General features: G+C 34.0%; 1 protein-coding gene across 1 annotated transcript in view; it reads left to right on the plus strand.

Annotated features, from left to right (window-relative positions):
- Window positions 1-18098, plus strand: part of NEGR1 (neuronal growth regulator 1) — an 897772-nt gene that overhangs the window by 367025 nt on the left and 512649 nt on the right. Inside the window, exon 3 of the mRNA XM_082420866.1 lies at window positions 17861-18093. Within this exon, the coding sequence (XP_082276992.1) occupies window positions 17861-18093 (233 nt within the window). The remainder of the gene's footprint in view (window positions 1-17860; window positions 18094-18098) is intronic.

Genomic DNA, 18098 nt, shown 5'->3' on the forward strand with positions numbered 1-18098 from the left:
GTAATGATGTATTTATCAATTCCTCTTTGACTTCATAGTGTTAGACAATAAAGAACATTCATGTTCAAATATGTTTTTTCCTACTATTCTCAATACCAAAATATGCAAGATCTCTTAAGTTTCTGTCCTTTAAACTCCTCTTTATTCATATGGGTCCCATAGCATGATCAAACCCACATAAATTATAAAAAAATTTCCAAATATGTCTCTTTTCTAATGACTGCATTTATAATCATTTATTGACCATCTCCTCTTGGCGATGCCACCAGTGCCTCAAATGCAATATGTTAAAGGAAAGTAATTATTATCTCTGCCCTTAAGCCAAGTCCTTTTTCTAATTTCCCTAGACTTAAATAGTACTTGTATTTTTCGAGACATCTAAGTGCAAACAATTAGAAACAATGTCATCTGTTTGGTCTTGCTTTTTTACTAGATCCCTCATCTCTTTCAAGACTAAAAATTCCACCTTGACTATGACTCTCCCATGTATTTTTTCCTTTAAGTTTCCTTTGTTGACAAGCCAATCAAGTCTGCAATAACTTCAGGCTAAGATCATAGCTTCTAACTAAATATTCTGCCTGTTTTAAGAATCCTCATTTCAATTCAGACTACACAAGGAGGATTTATGCTTTCCTTCTTTTATCCTCTCTTTGGAATTTTTACCTATGTGCATTATACTACCTATCACAGTATATCATTTTGTTCTATTTACCCCTGTGTCTCCTTACTATTCTGAGAATTTCTGGAATTTCTGGGACCATATAATTCCAACTCAGTATTCTTAGCCAATAGGGCAGTGCTGAAAACAAGTAGGGAGCTTAATAGCTTCTTGTGGAAAATAATGCCTGGATGAATGAAGGGAACATTTAAAGTACTGCTGTTTTCTGATTCTCCTACCTTGGGGAAATTATTAATACCTCTGGAGCCTCTTTCTTCAGTATATAAAAGGGATAATAACATATATTTCAGAGGGTTATTATGAAAATTTTATCACACAGTATATATGAAATCACTTAGCTTACTATCCAGTTCACAGGATATGCTAAAAAAAAAAAAAAAAAAAAAGCCCTCCTCCCTAACTCCTTCAAAAATATCCCTTATCTACTCTAAAACATCTTTATTGCTTACTGAAATTGTTCCAAAATTCACAGGTCAGCATCTGAAATCATCTGTCATTCACCTCCAGATGAATTCTGGAACCGTATTCCCCACTTCTCTCCTACACTCCCATTTAATCATATCAGATTGCATGCTACACTACAGCCTCATTCCCTATTCTGTACCTCTTTACCTGTGCTTCTCTTCTTTCCTGCTGTGAACTGTTCTGTTGACAGCTCTTATTCATCCCCCTATCTAACTCTCTAAATGATTCCTGTCTATAAAGAGCCATCTCACATCCCTGTTTCTCTAGGTAGTTTTCCTAATTCTTCCACTGTGGTGAGTTATGATCGCTACTTTCTTGAAGTTCTATAAACCATTAAGTATCTTATAGCATTTCTATCACATCTGTCATGGTATAAATATTTTGCATATCCTCCATTGTTGATTGTAAGCTTATTTAAAACAAGGAAGTAGTTTTTGTCTTTTAATTTACTGAGGGAATTGAAATGGGAATTGACTCAGACTCAAAATAAAAATCTTGAATTCATTTGGAAGTTTGATTATTTCTCAGTAAGATTAGACAGGTATGTCTCAGTTTCACCTTGTTTTCTGTTTAAATACAAAGTGGAGTTTAATTAGTTGTAATATTAGTGATTTGCCTGCTATAGCTGCCTGCCCATTAATAGCTGATTTGAATGACCAACTTATTTCACAAGGGTCACTGAGCATCTGTTAGATAATGATGACATTCAGCCATTGCTAAAGATGAAAGACAAATGTTCCTCATTATTTATAAGACAGTTTGGAGTTTGGCAAAAATAAAACGTATACTTTGCCAGAAATGGTTTCCTTTAATTATTGCACTGGTGTGTGTTTCAAAGGAAATTTAATCCATTCACTTGTTTGTAACTCGGTAAAATGTCACTTTAAAATCTATTAGCTCTCCATAAAGTCCTATATTTATTTTATAGCCCATCTTTTTTTCTTTTGTACTAAGTACATAAAAAATAAAGTGAGCCATTAAAGAATTGTGCAGTGTTGATTTGAAATCCCGGAAACATACATATGATAAACTAGTACTTTAGAGAAAACAAAAAGAAAGATATGATAGCTTCTTTCAAAGGCTCATAATGAGAGAGTCCGATTAAAGAGAGAGAGAAAGATACATGTGTGTATATAGTATGACATCCGTGAAGTCCTTTTGAATAAGAACTGAGTCATGAATTAAGGAGCTCAGGAGACAAGCAAGCCAGGAAACAACAGTTCTGTGTGTTCAGTATTGATTGCAAAGACAACTGTGAAATGTTGGTAACAGAAGAAAAGCTGAAGAAAGTGTGGCTATATTTCTAACATGATTTTTACAAGGCAGTTTGCGCTTAACTAACTTGCTGGGATGCTTGAAAATAATGCATTGTGAAAGATAAGAAAAGTGGATATTGTACACTTCGATTTTCATAAAAGATTTTGACAGCTTTACGTGGGAGATTAATGGCTAAGGTAGAGAATTGTAGAGTAAATGCTAAGGAGTTTCTTACATAGGAAACCATTTCAAGAATAAAACAGGGTCTTCGAGGGTGAAAATATTTCAAGTAAAAAAAGAATTTCAAATGTAGCAACCCTGGGACTTCCCTGGTGGTCCAGTGGTTAAGAATCCACCTTCCAATGCAGGGGATGTGGGTTCGATCCCTGGTTGGAGAACTAAGATCCCACATGTCAGGGCAACTAACCCTACGCACTCTAGAGCCCATGCACCACAACTAGAGAGCCTGGGCGTTGCAACTACTGAGCCTGCCTGCCACGACGAAAGATCCCGCATACCACAACTAAGACCCGACACAGCCAAATAAATAAATATTTTTAAAAATGTAGCAATCCTTAAAATTATTGGGGACACTGCACTTTAAATTTCTAATTTAAAAAGCACTCAATTTCCATTCTTCTTTTCCGTCTCTAATTCATTATGACCATATGTTTATCATGTTTAATTACATTCCACAAATATGTAATATGCTAACTACAAGCTATACTAAAAGCAATTGCTAGTGTGTTCAGCAAGAAAATGCAGATACCTTTAAGGACAGTGGGTGAAAAATTTATCTTTTGCTGAGAAATGAAAGAATTACCGTAGGAGGAACCTAAAGTTGGAAGTCCAAGGTAAATGACATAAACAATGATAATATGTAGCCAAGAACATGTTTGTAGATCATCAAATAAAAATATAAAAACCTATCTTTGTACGTGTAAGGATAACAATTAAAAATATTATATTGCGCCAATCAAATTAAGACCAAATGAGTAAGGTTTCTCATGTTTAACAAAATATTTGTTCATTTATTGAGTTTTCTTTATGCCTCCTCCTTACTCACTATTTAACTACTTAACCCAGCCCTTGAGCTTTTTTCACATGTTCCAGAAATTTAGGAAAGAAAATACCATGATGTGAGTGGCTTCCATTTGTTTTTTCTGAGACAAATAGGAGTTTGTTCTACTTTCAGTGCATCAAACCTAGAATTTGGCCTATGTAATTTTTATAGTTAAATGAACAGCAGGTAAAAACAAACTCTGTAGACAGTGGGCATTCCTGTTTGTTCCAAATGATATATTCCATTTTGGAACTGTAGAGGAAATCCAGACATTCATGTGTGTGTTTTAATTTAGAATAATCAGGAACAAAAGCTCTAAAATACAGTGGGAGTAGGGTGAATGCCAGTGCTACCTCTTCTACTAAACCTGCTCTGACCTAGTCCCACCCTTTTCTGTGTCCAGAAGAATTTGATTTCTTCTCTTTTATGTACCATTTGCACAATATCTTATTTGAAGTCCTCATATTATTCAAAATACACACTTTTTTTTAAGCACCAACTGTGTAACAGACATTGTGCTCATTACTGGTCATCATAGTGAATAAGTCAACCAGGGTCCTTTACAGTTTAGCAGGGGTGATACAATTAAGCAAGGGATTTTGCAGTGCAGGGTAATAAAGCAAGGTAGTTAACATGCTGGGGGAAATGCAAGCTTTAGGAAAGGTCCATTAAAGCTGTCTAGGGGCTTGGAGCAGAGATGTCACAGAGGGCTTTCCAAAGAAATGACATCTAAGGTGAGGTATTTAGGTCTTGTCATCTGGAACATTTCAGTTAATCTTCACAAAATAGCTTCTTCAAGTACATATTACTATCCTCATTTTAAAGAATCAAATGTGAAGGCTTAGAAAAATTAAGTAGTGCCCAAATTCCTAGGGCTAGTTAGTGTCAATAAGAATTGTGATTCAACTCCATGTTGTTCTGAATTCAAGGTAAAACTATCTTGGAGAAACCGTTTCAGTATTTTTCCCAGATTTTGATTCATCTGTTTTTAGAGAACATTATAGTGATGGTTTTCTTTTTTACTCTTCAAGTTTGCTTTTTATAGTGACTCAAGGAAGTAGTGACTAATATCACAGAATTCTGACCTTGGGAGATGATTCAGTCACGGAGATAGGAAAATATGTAGCAGTCTAGTAAGGAGAGATCCAGTCAGAAAGTCATGGCTGTAATTTCAGCTTTTCCTAAATCACAGTGGAATTTTACATCCCTTGGAGGCACTTGCTTTCCTGAGCCAGCCAGGCACTGAGATACGACAGGTCCAGCTGTCCACTAGATGCTACTACTGGATGGATCCTCTAGCAAGAGAAGCATTAATATTTAGAGAGATTCTGGTACTTTCTGTAAGAAAGAGCTCAGATGAAATTAATATAAATTATATGTTGGTTACATATTCAGATTTTGCCATTGTTTACTATTCTTGTAATTATAAGTATTCGTTTTTACTTCTTGTGCATTTTTACACTGAATGTGTCTCTCCTCCCTTCTCTCACAACACACACACACAAGCACACACAACTCTTGAAGCACACACATACCTCTTGAAGCAACAAAGGTTTAACAATAATGAAAGAATTGATCACAGAGAAAAGTATATTTTAGATTTCTGAAAAAGAAAAGAAACCCAAAAGACTACCAACACATATATTTAAAATACACAGGTATTAGCTAAAAATTTCAAGTGTATTTTAATATTGAGCAAACAAAAAAAGAATAATTAAGCTCTGGACATTTAGCAAAATTAAGATATTATTATCAGCAGTTTTAAAAGACTAGCTAAATATTTTTAATTTACTGATGAATAGATGATTATCATGCAGCCTGGCTCAGATTTCCAGCAACTTTAAACATACACTTGAAATAGAAGGAATTCAGACTTTTTAAGTAATTATTCAACAAGCCCATGTTGTTCATGAAGAATGTCTTTGGGGCAGTACAGGCAATCTGAAAACTAATATTCTAATAATTCTCACATAGATTCAGTTGTCTATATTCCCTACCCCTAGGTAGATAGAAGCTGAAAGTTGAAAAGGAGAAAAAATAGAGGCAAATAATGCTAATAGCTTTAAATAAGGAGTAAAATAGCTTAACAGTAGAAAAAGATACAAAATACTGCATTTCAGGTATCAAAAATTTTCCAACTGTGGTATAAACGCCCTAAAGATATATGATGACTTTCAAAGGCCTGTGCAGGAACAGATAATTTTTAAAAATTTCTTGACTTAAATTTTCATATGTTTTCTTTCCTAAAATTGACCTGCCTGAGAGTGTAGGTCTGTGGTTGAATTGCTTCCAGTTCCTACCTCTTACTTTTGCACTCATCTTTCACTAAATCTCTCAAACATACAGAATCATATCATGGAGCATAGTCCAAAGTGTAAAACCCACAAGAAATGAAACAAAGAGACTATATACAATGTTGGTGTTCTCTAGGTCCATCCATGTTGCTGCAAATGGCATTATTTCATTCTTTTTATGGCTGAGTAATATTCCATTGTATATATGCATGTACCACTTCTCTACCCATTCCACTGTCAATGGACGTCTAGGTTGCTTCTATGTCTTGGTTATTGTAAATGGTGCTGAAGTGAACATTGGGTTGCATGTATCTTTTCGAATTAGAGTTTTCTCTGGATATATGCCCAGGAGAGGGATTGCTGGATGATTAGGTAACTCTGTTTTTAGTTTTCCGAGGAACCTGCATACTGTTCTCCATAGTGGCTGCACCGACTTACATTCCCACCAACAGTGTAGGAGGGTTCCACATGGATATTTATTGTAAGGCCATTCCTAACCCAGAACTATCCTAGCTCTAGGAACCATTCACTCTCTCCTTGGCCATAAGATATCTCATTGTCCTTGGAACAAAATGCAAATTCTTATATAATGGGCCATAAAGCCTTACATGATCTGATCCCTGCATTTTTTTTTTTTTTTTATCTTGAGAGAGAAGAATAGAGCTAGAAGAATCAGACTCCCTGACTTCAGACACTACTACAAAGCTACAGTAATCAAAACAGTATGGTACTGGCACAAAGACAGACTTATAGATTAATGGAGTAGGATAGAAAGTACAGAGATAAACCCACACACTTATGGTCAATTAATCTACAACAAAGGAGGCAAGAATATACAATAGAGAAAAGACAGTCTCTTCAATAAGTGGTGCTGGGAAAACTGGACAGCTATGTGTGAAAGAATGAAATTAGAAGTTTCTCTAACACCACACACAAAAAATAAACTTGAAATGTATTAAAGACCAGAATGTAAGACTGGATGCTATAAAACTCTTAGAGGAAAACATAGGCAGAACACTCTTTGACATAAATCTTAACAATATCTTTTTGGATCCACCTCCTAGAGTAATGAAAATAAAAACAAAAATAAACAAATGGGACCTAATGAAACTTAAAAGCTTCTGCACAGCAAAGGAAACCATAAACAAAATGAAAAGACAACCTACAGATTGGGAGAATATATTTGCAAGTGATGCAACTGACAATGGATTAATCTCCGAAATATACAAACGGCTCATGCAGCTAAGTATCAACAAACAAACAAAAAACTCAAAAGCTCAAAAAAAAAACAACTCAATAAAAAAATGGGCAGAAGACCTAAGTAGACATTTCTCCAAAGAAGACATACAGATGGCCAACAAACTCATGAAAAGATGCTCAACATCACTAATTATTAGAGAAATGCAAATCAAAACTACAATGAGGTATCACCTCACACCAGAGGTCAGAAAGGCCATCATCAAAAAATCTACAAACAATAAATGCTGGAGAGGGTGTGGAGAAAAGGGAAGCTTCTTACACTGTTGGAATGCAAATTGGTACAGCAACTATGAAGAACAGTATGGAGGTTCCTTAAAAAAATAAAAATAGAGTTACCATATGATCCAGCAATTCCACTCCTGAGCATATATCTGGAGAAAACCATAATTCAGAAAGATATATGCACCCCAATGTTCATTGCAGCAGTATTTAGAATAAATAAGGTATGGAGCAAGCTAAATGTCCATCCACAGCAGAATGGATAAAGAAGATGTGGTACATATATACGATGGAATATTACTCTGGCCATAAAAAAGAATGAAATAATGCCATTTACAGCAATATGGATGGACCTAGAGATTGTCATACTAAGTGAATTAAGTCAGACAGAGAAAGACAAATATCGTATGATATCACTTATATGTGGAATCTAAAATGATGATACTGATGAACATGTTTACAAAGCAGAAACAGACTCAGACTTTAAAAACAAACTTATGGTTACCAAAGTTGGAAGGTGTGTGTGGGGGGAATGAATTAGGAGTTTGGGATTGACATATACACACTACTATACATGGGTTATATGGTCAACAAGGACCTACTGTATAGCACAGGGAACTCTACTCAATATTCTGTAATAACATATGGGAAGAGAATCTAAAAAAGAATGGATATATGTGTAACTGAATTACTTCGCTATACACCTGAAACTAACACAACATTGTAAATCAACTATACTCCAATATAAAATAAAGATTAACTTAAAAAAATAAAATAAAATAAAATATTGATGTTGATTTTGATATAACAAATAATTCTAGAGTCTGCTAAATTCTATTGCAATTTAGGCAGTTTCAAATTTTCAACACATCTACATGAACATCTACATGAAGATACAATAGAGTTATAAAAGATATTGGGAATGTTTTTGATGATAGATTACTGTAATCATATCATTCTGATGGAGTTAAAAAATTGAGTGGTGTTGCTATAACAGGATTCTTTGTATCCTCATAGTTTGATTTAAGAAAACAAGGTTCCGTAGAATTGATTCTAAACTCTGTTTCACGTGAGCAAATAGCATCCTTATTTGCACAAGAAGGTTTTTGCATGTGTCTAGATAAAGCCACCTCATTAAGACATCCATTATTATCTACGTAAAGCAATAAAAAAGTTCAATATTTATCAAAATGTATGATATATATGATTTAATCAATTGTATACTATTAATGATTGTAAAAATAAATTCCTCCGTAATATTTTTTACACTTAGATCCTTCCAGTCATAAGAATTTTTATACTCAATTTACATTTAATTTTACTGCAGAGAAGATAAGGTATCAATAAAAGATTTTAATTTTTTAAAATTTAGGTTAGAATCAAATTATATAGCACAAGTGGAATGAAAATATGAGTTTGAGGAGAAAGAGCAACAATGTAGCATTTTTTAAAAAACAGATCTTGTTCATCTTTTAAAAAAAATGACTGATAGTGAATATCAAATCACTATGTTATTTAGATTTTCTTGGATGCATTTAAAAGTGAGAATTAACACATTTAAATGTGAGGATTAACAGTTTTATTTTAAAATATCCATGTTTATGGTAATCAGAAATTATAATTTTTGCAAAGACCTTAGCTTACAATAAAAATTTTAGGTGACAATTTAAAAACATGCTATAGTTTACATAGAACCTGTTAGTTTCTATATAGTTTATATAGAAAATCATTTTATGGACCATAAAAGCAAAAAGAAAACAATTGCTCACCTTTTCTTCATCTCGCTGAGTTTGGGAAGATCACTGTGTTCATGCAATCTGCAAATAGAGGTTCATAACCATGTCCTAGAGTTATGAGGAAAATTAACTCATAAAACCTTATAATAATTACAAAGTATTTTCATGTATATTTTTCCTTATAACTTTATAAATCTATCTGCCATGCAGAGTCTTATTTAATCTTATACCAAAATAGGAATTAGTACAAGTGGTGCCATCTCCATTTTGCAAATACGTGAGTAAGGCTTTAACAGAATTACTTTAATTGAGTCAAGTTACTTGCCCAAAACAATTGCTAGTAAACCAGGGACTTGGTATGTAAACATAAGTTTTGAGTGTCAATATAACTTTAAAAAAAGGCAGTAACACTGAAACTCTCTTTTTCTTAACATGCTCTGCCTATAAGAGGAGGAAGTACAATAAAAAAAAAAAATAGCTTTTCTGGAAGTTCAAGGAAGGTAAAATAGGAGAAGTACTTTAAGGTATGACATTCATTTATCTGCAAAATTATTTCTTGTGAACCAGCCCTGGGCTATGGCAATGTAGATAAGTAACACTTTGCTCTATCAAGCCAGACTCTACGAATGCCTTTTTTTTTCATCCTTCAAATTATATTTTATAGCACAAAGGGATTTTGGTCATTGATGATGGTGGTAGTTTGTTTTGTTTTAAACATCAAGTTAACCATAGGAAGGTGGATTGAAAATAATTATCCTTAATTACGTACTTACCATGTATCTGGCTCCATCCTGAGCACATTTAACGAACAAATCCTCATTACAATCTTACCAAATAAATAATATTACTAATCCCATTTTACAGGTGAGAAAACTAAGGTAAATTAATTTGCCCTAGGTTCCACTGCTAGTACACAAGAAAGGTAACATTTGAACTCCAATATTAACTATAATTGATCACTACACTATGCTGCTTCTCAAGGACAAATAATTTGTCCCTGTGATCTAACAAAAACTTAAATATGATAATATTTTTAACTTTTAGCATATTTTGAGAAAATATAATCAGTTTAAATTTGTTTGTGGGAAGCAGATGAAAAACAAAAAAAAAAACTACATTTTTTTTCCCCTCTGGGATACGTTCCCTAATTTGTATTTTAAGGCATATCTCATATTGAAATATGGCTTAGTTTTCTCAAGAGAGGACAGGTAAATATGGATTAATGGCTACTTTAGTTAATGATCACAAGGCTGGTTTTAATTAATTGTGCTATGTAGCTATTCTTTATTCATAAAGTAAAATTTGTGCTCAGAATACCTTTTATTAGAAAAAAGGCAAGAAGAAAAATCCATCGGTGACCAGTAGAAAGTTTAAAGGTCAACATTAAGCAGAGCGAGAAAGAGGAAATAATTATTTTTGTTTTTTAAATATCTGTATTTACTGATGCTGTAAAGTAGCATATACTTAATTTGGCAAAGCAGTTGAGTTTAGAACATTTCTGTATATCCATTTGCTGTTTCTTATTTTATCATCTGTATTTATATGCAAATAGAACACTTTACAAATGACTTAAACACAAAGATGTTTACTGGAAGGAAGTAGGTGTTTGATGGAAGGGAGTAGAATTGCTGATATTGTTTTTGGTACAGAATTCCATGTGGTTTTTTCCCTTGTTTTAAGAGTGAGGTGTCTGTATCTAGCTCCATCCCTAAGAAGATGGGATAGAGAGGCTTGCCTGGAGCCTAGAGCATTATCTCTTCACTTCTCTGGACCTGGCTGCATTCTCCTTCTCTGATATTGCTATTTTAAACACCTCCTGCATGCATTCTGAATGTTGTGTTCATTCCCTTTATAGCTCCTGAGGTGAAAGTCCAACTTCTCCAGGAAGCAGCTGCCAGGGAGATAGCACTGCAGACAGAATTCTCCCCACAGCGGTTAAGAGACCCTGCCAGTTAACAAAAATCTTGAAGCCCTTCCAGATCCAAATATCTCACATTTACGTACATGTGGGAGAAAGCAAGTGGTTTAGTTGAATTTAAAAAGTAGAAATGACAAATTTCCAATTTGATTCCTGAGTAAAGCCATTTGAACAGAGCTAGTCTTAAACTAACTTTTCAAGTATGTAACTCCTCTTCCTTTTTACATTCTCTGCCTCATTTATCCATCCTGCATTCATGCATGCACCATTTTTAATGTAGAGATAATAAGACCTACCTACCTCTCAAAATGCTTTTGTGAGGGTTAAATGAGATCATATATGAAAGTATTTTCCATACCACTTAACCCATAGTCAGCATTCAGCAAATGGAATTTATTATTAGACTTGACGATCATAATTAGACTTTAGTAATACGCCAAAAATGTCAGTACATTGCACAAAGACTTTCCTACTCTCTTTAGTCAATATATAGGCTTTCTTTCACTCTATCCATGCCTATTTTACTTAATAAATGTTAATTCATATGTTGAGTGATTTACAAATAACGTATTGAAACACCCTAAAAGTAAAAATTCCTTGACATTGCCTTTTCTAAACATGGTCAGACAGGCTAAAATGGAAGCTTGACTTAAATGAGACAATGAAAAGAAAAAGATAAAGCAATTTGTAGTATTATAGAAAAACATGGTTTAATTATCAGTTAAAATGAGTGATTTCAATGTCTGGAATTTAGAGATTAATCCCAAACCAAATTTTGATTATTTCTTAGGCATTTAAAATGTTGGGTTTTATATACATATATATACACATACATGTATATATGTATATATATACATATTGTATATATATGTTTTTAAAAATACAGACTTACTATAAACTTTGCATTAAAATAAGACTTAAAGGTATGAATTAATACCATTGCCTGATCACATTAAAGTTCACTTCTTTTATTAATTAGGTATAGAATGTATGAAAAAGCAATAAAAATTTTTTTAAAAAGCTTTATTATTTTCAGTGTTCTTTTCTCTGATTTACAATATCAAAAATACGTATGTTTGAGAATTTGCTGTTATAATTACATAGTAGCTCATAACTTTCAATCTCTTATCCAAGACATTTTTAATATAGCTTTATTATTACAAAGATGTACTAGAGTAAAATGTATAGGAAATCAATTTCTTTCTCTTACAAAATAAGAAATCAATGTTATTTGGTATGTTTTTTTGTGTGTGTGTGCTACCATGTAAAAAGTAAAATGTGCCCAACATGGCATATTTCCCATTCTAAAAATAAATGTACATGTGTCATTAATAATACTTACATACTTATGCCTGGAGGTTTAATGAAATTATGTCATAATAAAGTTATTATGATGCATTACAAATTTCAATAAGCAAGTCATAAGTTACATAACCTCTCTGTACCTCACTTCCTTTGCTGTAAAATGGGCAAAATGATAACTTGATGGTATCTATCACAAAGGGTTGTTGTGAAGATTGAATGAGAAATAGATATCATGTGCTTAGAACAGTATCTGGCAGATAGTAATGTTCGTATATATATTATTATCTACACAACAGTATTGAACTGTTACCTGCAGAAGTGCATTTCTCACTTAGAAATCTCTTTAAATATATTTTAAAATATAATTTTCACCATCTATAAGGGTGAGTGCTTCATTAAATAAGTTCATTAGACAAATTGATGATTTTTTGAAAATCCACAATTTGAAATCCAAATTATGGATTTCCCTTGACAAAGTCATGCACGCACTACACTTGCCAAAATAGAAAGATAATAGGAAGCATTTCACCCATAATATTATATATAAAGATATTATTGTCTAGTAAATATTACATGTTATATAATATCACTTATATATACATCTATACATATATGTGTGTAATTATCTGTATCCATATCCGTATTCATATCTATACCCATATCAATATCTATTATATTATCCAAAGAATAACTGGCATGAAAGACATTAAGAAGAGAACACCTTAAAAACAAAGGCAAGTGTGTGAGGAGATAGAATTTGTTCTGTTCTATTTAATCTCTACCTTACTTTTCTTACCTCATATTGGCGTTGAAACCAGGATATCAAAGCTCTCTTTGTATGCAGAATTAGCATAGAGGTTGTATGATGTTCTGAATTTTTTTATTTTTTCTGTGTGCTTTTGAAAGTTCTTCTGTCAAATTTAGAACTTTGTGATACAATGAAAAGACAGCTGTGAAGGTAGCTGGTCAGTCCCTTCATAGGTAGATCATTTTCACATGGTTTAGCTTTGGATCCAAGGGAAATTGTACTTTTCTTCTCTTATTAATTAGTACCTTTAATAGGGGCTTTCATTAATCAACAGGTCTTCAGAAAAGCTGGTCTTTTTCCATCGAGCGGAATAAATCCTGCTGTGTGGGGTAATGGTAATGGCGCTAAGGCTTATGTTTTTGGAATGTGTTACAGGGAATTTAGAGATATGAAAGGAAAAAATCATTCTTCAGCAGCCACAGGCTTAATTTCTTAATCAAGTTTAAAAAATAATAAATAACCAAATATGCTAATTTCCACTAAGCTCTCTGATGTCCACCTTTCAGATTTAATCACCACAGGAGAGAGTGTCACAGAGAGGTCTGTTAGAATTACTCCAAAATCATTTTGTTCAACTAGCACCTCACCAAGCAGGACTTTATACCCTCAAAAGAAGGACCTGCCTGATATGTACAAATCTCATTTATAAAGGAGCTCCTTAAAAGATTTCAGAAGCAGCAGTGCCAGTCTTATTAGAAAAGCATTAACTATCTTAAGCCTGGGTTTAAATAAATAACAGTCTTGAACAAAATGAACTATTAAAGCTATTTTCTATACATTTTCCAGCAACCAGATGTTTGGAACTATGTTACACAACATCCAGATGATTGAAAATTTAAGTGTTTGTCATGATATTTGTCTTGGTGTTAGCACAGCTTATGTTGAGGAGTGTATTTTTGGAACTGCTTCAGTCATCTCCCTATAAAGTAGGTAGTCTAGAAGATTTTTTTAAGTGGCGGGGGGAACTCCTTTCAAAAAAAGCTGTGGCATACTCAATTAAAGGATATATTCATTATTAAACATTTTATTCAGATTATTTCATTATCTAGACTTCAAAGGGATCCTAAGATCACTAGCTGTTAAAACGTTCTATTTGGAAGTCCAGAGATGAAAAATGATCCAAGTTTTTGACCCGAGAACTATTGCTTCATCCTACCCTCATCAGTGATCTGATCATCTTTGCTTCACCACCCTCTCTCTCACACATTAATTTCTCCATCCTAAACAGGAGAACCCCTCACCTTTGCTACTGTGTAACTTTGCTACTGTGTAATACATTATGCAGACCTCTGGGGGAGCAGAATTCCAGGCAGAAGAAGCAGTAAGAAATGCCAACTTCCTGGGGCAAGAGCAAGTGTGAGTTGTTGGAAGCACAGCTGGAGGCCCAGAGTCTAGAGCAGAGTAAATGGGAAAGAGTGGGAACTGACAAGGTCAGAGAAGCATCAAGGGGCCAGATCACATAGGACGATTGGTCACTATAGGGATTAAGAGTTTTTCTTATGAGTGAAATAGGAAGGCTTAGAGTTGTCGATGATCTGATTTAAACTCTAAAGTTCATTCTGTTTATTGTGGGGAGAACGGAGTCAAGGGCAGAAGCAAGAGACCCTCAGACAATTATAATAATCCATTATAACAACAATTTAATTACTATATTTTCACTTCCTATTCTTTATGATGGCTAGTCATGAATATAATTTATCATCCTTGCTAAATTATAAATTCTGTGTGGGCAAGGATTCCAACAGATTATATCTTTACACATTAGTGTTCTTCAACTAAAAAAAAAAAGTTTTTGATGCCCAAAGAGTACAAAATGAAATTCTCACCACTTCTGTCCTTTTTCCGCCCTCCCGCTCCCCTCTGTCATACCCTAAATACTTTCCTTCTTTCCAGAATTTCTTCTTAATACAGCACACACATATCTAGCAGTATCTCTTTGTGTACATGAAAAAAGCAAAAACAAAACCAAAAACAAACTCAGGGGGAAGTGGAGAACAAAGAGGAGGTAGATAGATAGGAGACATAGTCCTTATTCTCAAGGAATCGTATGTGTATATGCCTATTTCATATATTTTACATAATCATCTTATAGTTGAGCTTAAAACTACATATAGTATGTATAAGTATCTTATGTTTTTATAAAAATAGAAAGTCATTCCTAGGCCTTGCTATTCTCAATTTGTAAAATTCCATATATGGTAATTTGAGTTATTTAGATTCTACTTCAGTAGTGTAATCTGAGAATTGCTCTACAGAAGTCCAAGGAAATAATACCCCAATTTTCTTTTTTTCCCTGAGTCTCATTCAAGGGTCTTCCTAATGTATGTCTTGAAAAGCTTTGGGTTGGGACCAATAACAATTATGGAAGATAGTTATCCAAGCCGAGGAGACACAAAGGGCACCCCCACCCCCGCTTTTTTTTCATTTTTCTCAGTGAAGAACTTAGAGTCTCTTCTCCTGTGAAGGTCCCTGACATGCCAGAACAGAGGAATAGTGCTTATGCTAAGATTACGAGCTAGAACCCAGATCGGGTCTATGAAAGCTCTAGTATCTAAATACTAGTTACTCTCTGTGGTCTTCCTGATACCCCCCCAAATAAAGGTAAAGCCGCTGCTGTCTCTAGGGAAAGGAAAATGCCAGGCAGAGTGTTCTAAATCAGACTTTCATGGTAAAATATCCATTAATGATTAATTTTCTGCTTCCTTTAGAATAGGACAGGTTAAGCAGTTGGTCACATTCAGTAAATAAGAAATTACTTGCAGTAATGTCTGCAACATTCTAATCATCTTCCCATTTCTGAAAACTATTTTAAAAGTCTTTGATCTGCATTATGGTGAAAAGGACATTGAATGTGGAAATAGAAGGCTTGATTATGAATTCAACTTTGCCACCCACTAACAGTGTGGCTTGGGCAAGTCATTTAACCACAAAATTCCATTTATATTCTAGTGATGAATTGAGCATAACAATCTATACCTCACAGGGTTGTTATGAGCACCAGACAGGATAAAGTGTGAAGGCCACAAATGCAGAGGTCACACAATAAACATTTGATGAACCCAGATATTAAATACAGACAGTGGAATTATCATAATCCTAGTAGTGGTATTTCAGTGTTCTATGCTATACCAGTACACGTGTGATCTTGTGAAATGGGAACTATGACCCCTGTATCTTCTTTCTGCATGTTATTAAGAATGACAATATACTGTAATTGTTTAATTATGTCATTAAAGTGGGTTTTATTTTCTTCATTAAATACATCAGGAAAAGCTTTTCAATTAACAATGACCTTTATGACTTCTGCTAGTTTGTATTCTGTAGATGCTGAAGCTGACTGCAAATTAGATTCTGCAATGTACCTTGTTCCTTATTTTTTCACCCACTGATTAGTTTGATACAGTTGGCAGCAGCCTACCCTGTTGCTTTCAGCTTGCAATTTTGTAGCAATCTCAAAACACTGTGTTCAATCCCCCAAGGTGTTCTGTAGAAATGCTGTCAAACTATTTCGATGTATGTGTATTTTCATTCTGTAGCTGTGCTTTGTACTCATTTAAGAGAACCAGTCTTTAATTTGTATCAGCACGTTTTCAAGTTGAAACTTAGAATGCCAGTCCTCAGCAAAATCACTGATATATGACCACAGCCTTCTGTTCTATATCTTGACATGACTGACTCCTATTAGATACAAAGATATATTTTTAAATTTTGTTATAGAATACAACTCTGAATAAATGGCTTCAAATTTGGCCTTAAAATCTACTAGTAGTCATCATGCTTGCTATTATCATCTAGCTCTAGTTTACCTTTCTGATTTTGTCTCTCATCCCTCCTACCTTATATCCCATGCTTTTCTGTACTTCCTTAAAATGTCCGGCTGTCTCTCTCACCTTTCCCGGGAGTTATGCGCATATAGCACCTCTGTCTAGAACACCACATCTTCCACTCCTCATCTCTTTATCTCAGGCATTTTTCTATTCTAGAAAGCCTTTTTCTGTACTCACAACAACCTTTCTAAGTCAAGTAACCCTCATTTGTCTCTCATGTACCTTGTGCCTGATTTCATAAAAATATTCTTCTTTCTGTATAGTATTAACTGGTTGGCTTAATTAGATTGTCCTTCTTAGTAGACTAAAAGTTTTGGAGAGCAAAGGCAATTCCCTTTGAATCCATGAATAGTAGATGCTCCATACGTGTTTTTGTTGGATAAATGAATGCTTTCTGGAAAAACTATTGGTCGGTTTATTGAAAAGACAGCAAGAATTTGCTACTAAAAGTATTATATTAGCCTTGCTACATTTAATTACAACAGCAATATTATCAGTGAAATGCAGTTCATAGTTTCAGTGTACAGGTCTACCGCTCTGCAAATGCAGGTAATTTTAAAAATAAACATGTATATGGTACCATTCTGTGCTTTATGTATCTGGTACATTATATTCAGAATTGGATTGGGTTAAACGAGGCTAGCTCATGAACCTATTCTACTTCTTATAATTTCAAAGAAAGAAATGTGTTTTAATGTTGAAATTGTTATTTGAACTAATTTAACCTTATTTAAATTTACTTGTCATCCAGACAGAATAAAAAAGGATTTTGACTGGCTTTGAATTAAAATACACATACACACACACACACACACTTAAAAAATAAAACTAAACCAAACTGTAGGAAGGTATTGTTTCATATTTGCTTTGGGAATGAAAAATGTACCAGTGTGTTCATGTCTCCTGTGTTTATGGCTGATGTTTGCATTTGATGCAGTGCCGTAATTCAGCATATGGAAATACACTCAGAACAAAGATAATATTGTCTCTCATTTTCATTTTGATTAATAATGTTCTGTCTGTTTGTAGGTGTTATTTGGAAGATGGAGCTTCAAAGGGTGCCTGGCTGAACCGGTCAAGTATTATTTTTGCGGGAGGTGATAAGTGGTCAGTGGATCCTCGAGTCTCAATTTCAACATTGAATAAAAGGGACTACAGCCTCCAGATACAGAATGTAGATGTGACAGACGATGGCCCATACACATGTTCTGTTCAGACTCAACATACACCGAGAACAATGCAGGTGCATCTAACTGTGCAAGGTATG

This window comes from Balaenoptera physalus, assembly GCF_965194825.1.
Source record: "Balaenoptera physalus genome assembly, chromosome: 1".
In the NCBI taxonomy this organism is placed as follows: Eukaryota; Metazoa; Chordata; class Mammalia; order Artiodactyla; family Balaenopteridae; genus Balaenoptera; species Balaenoptera physalus.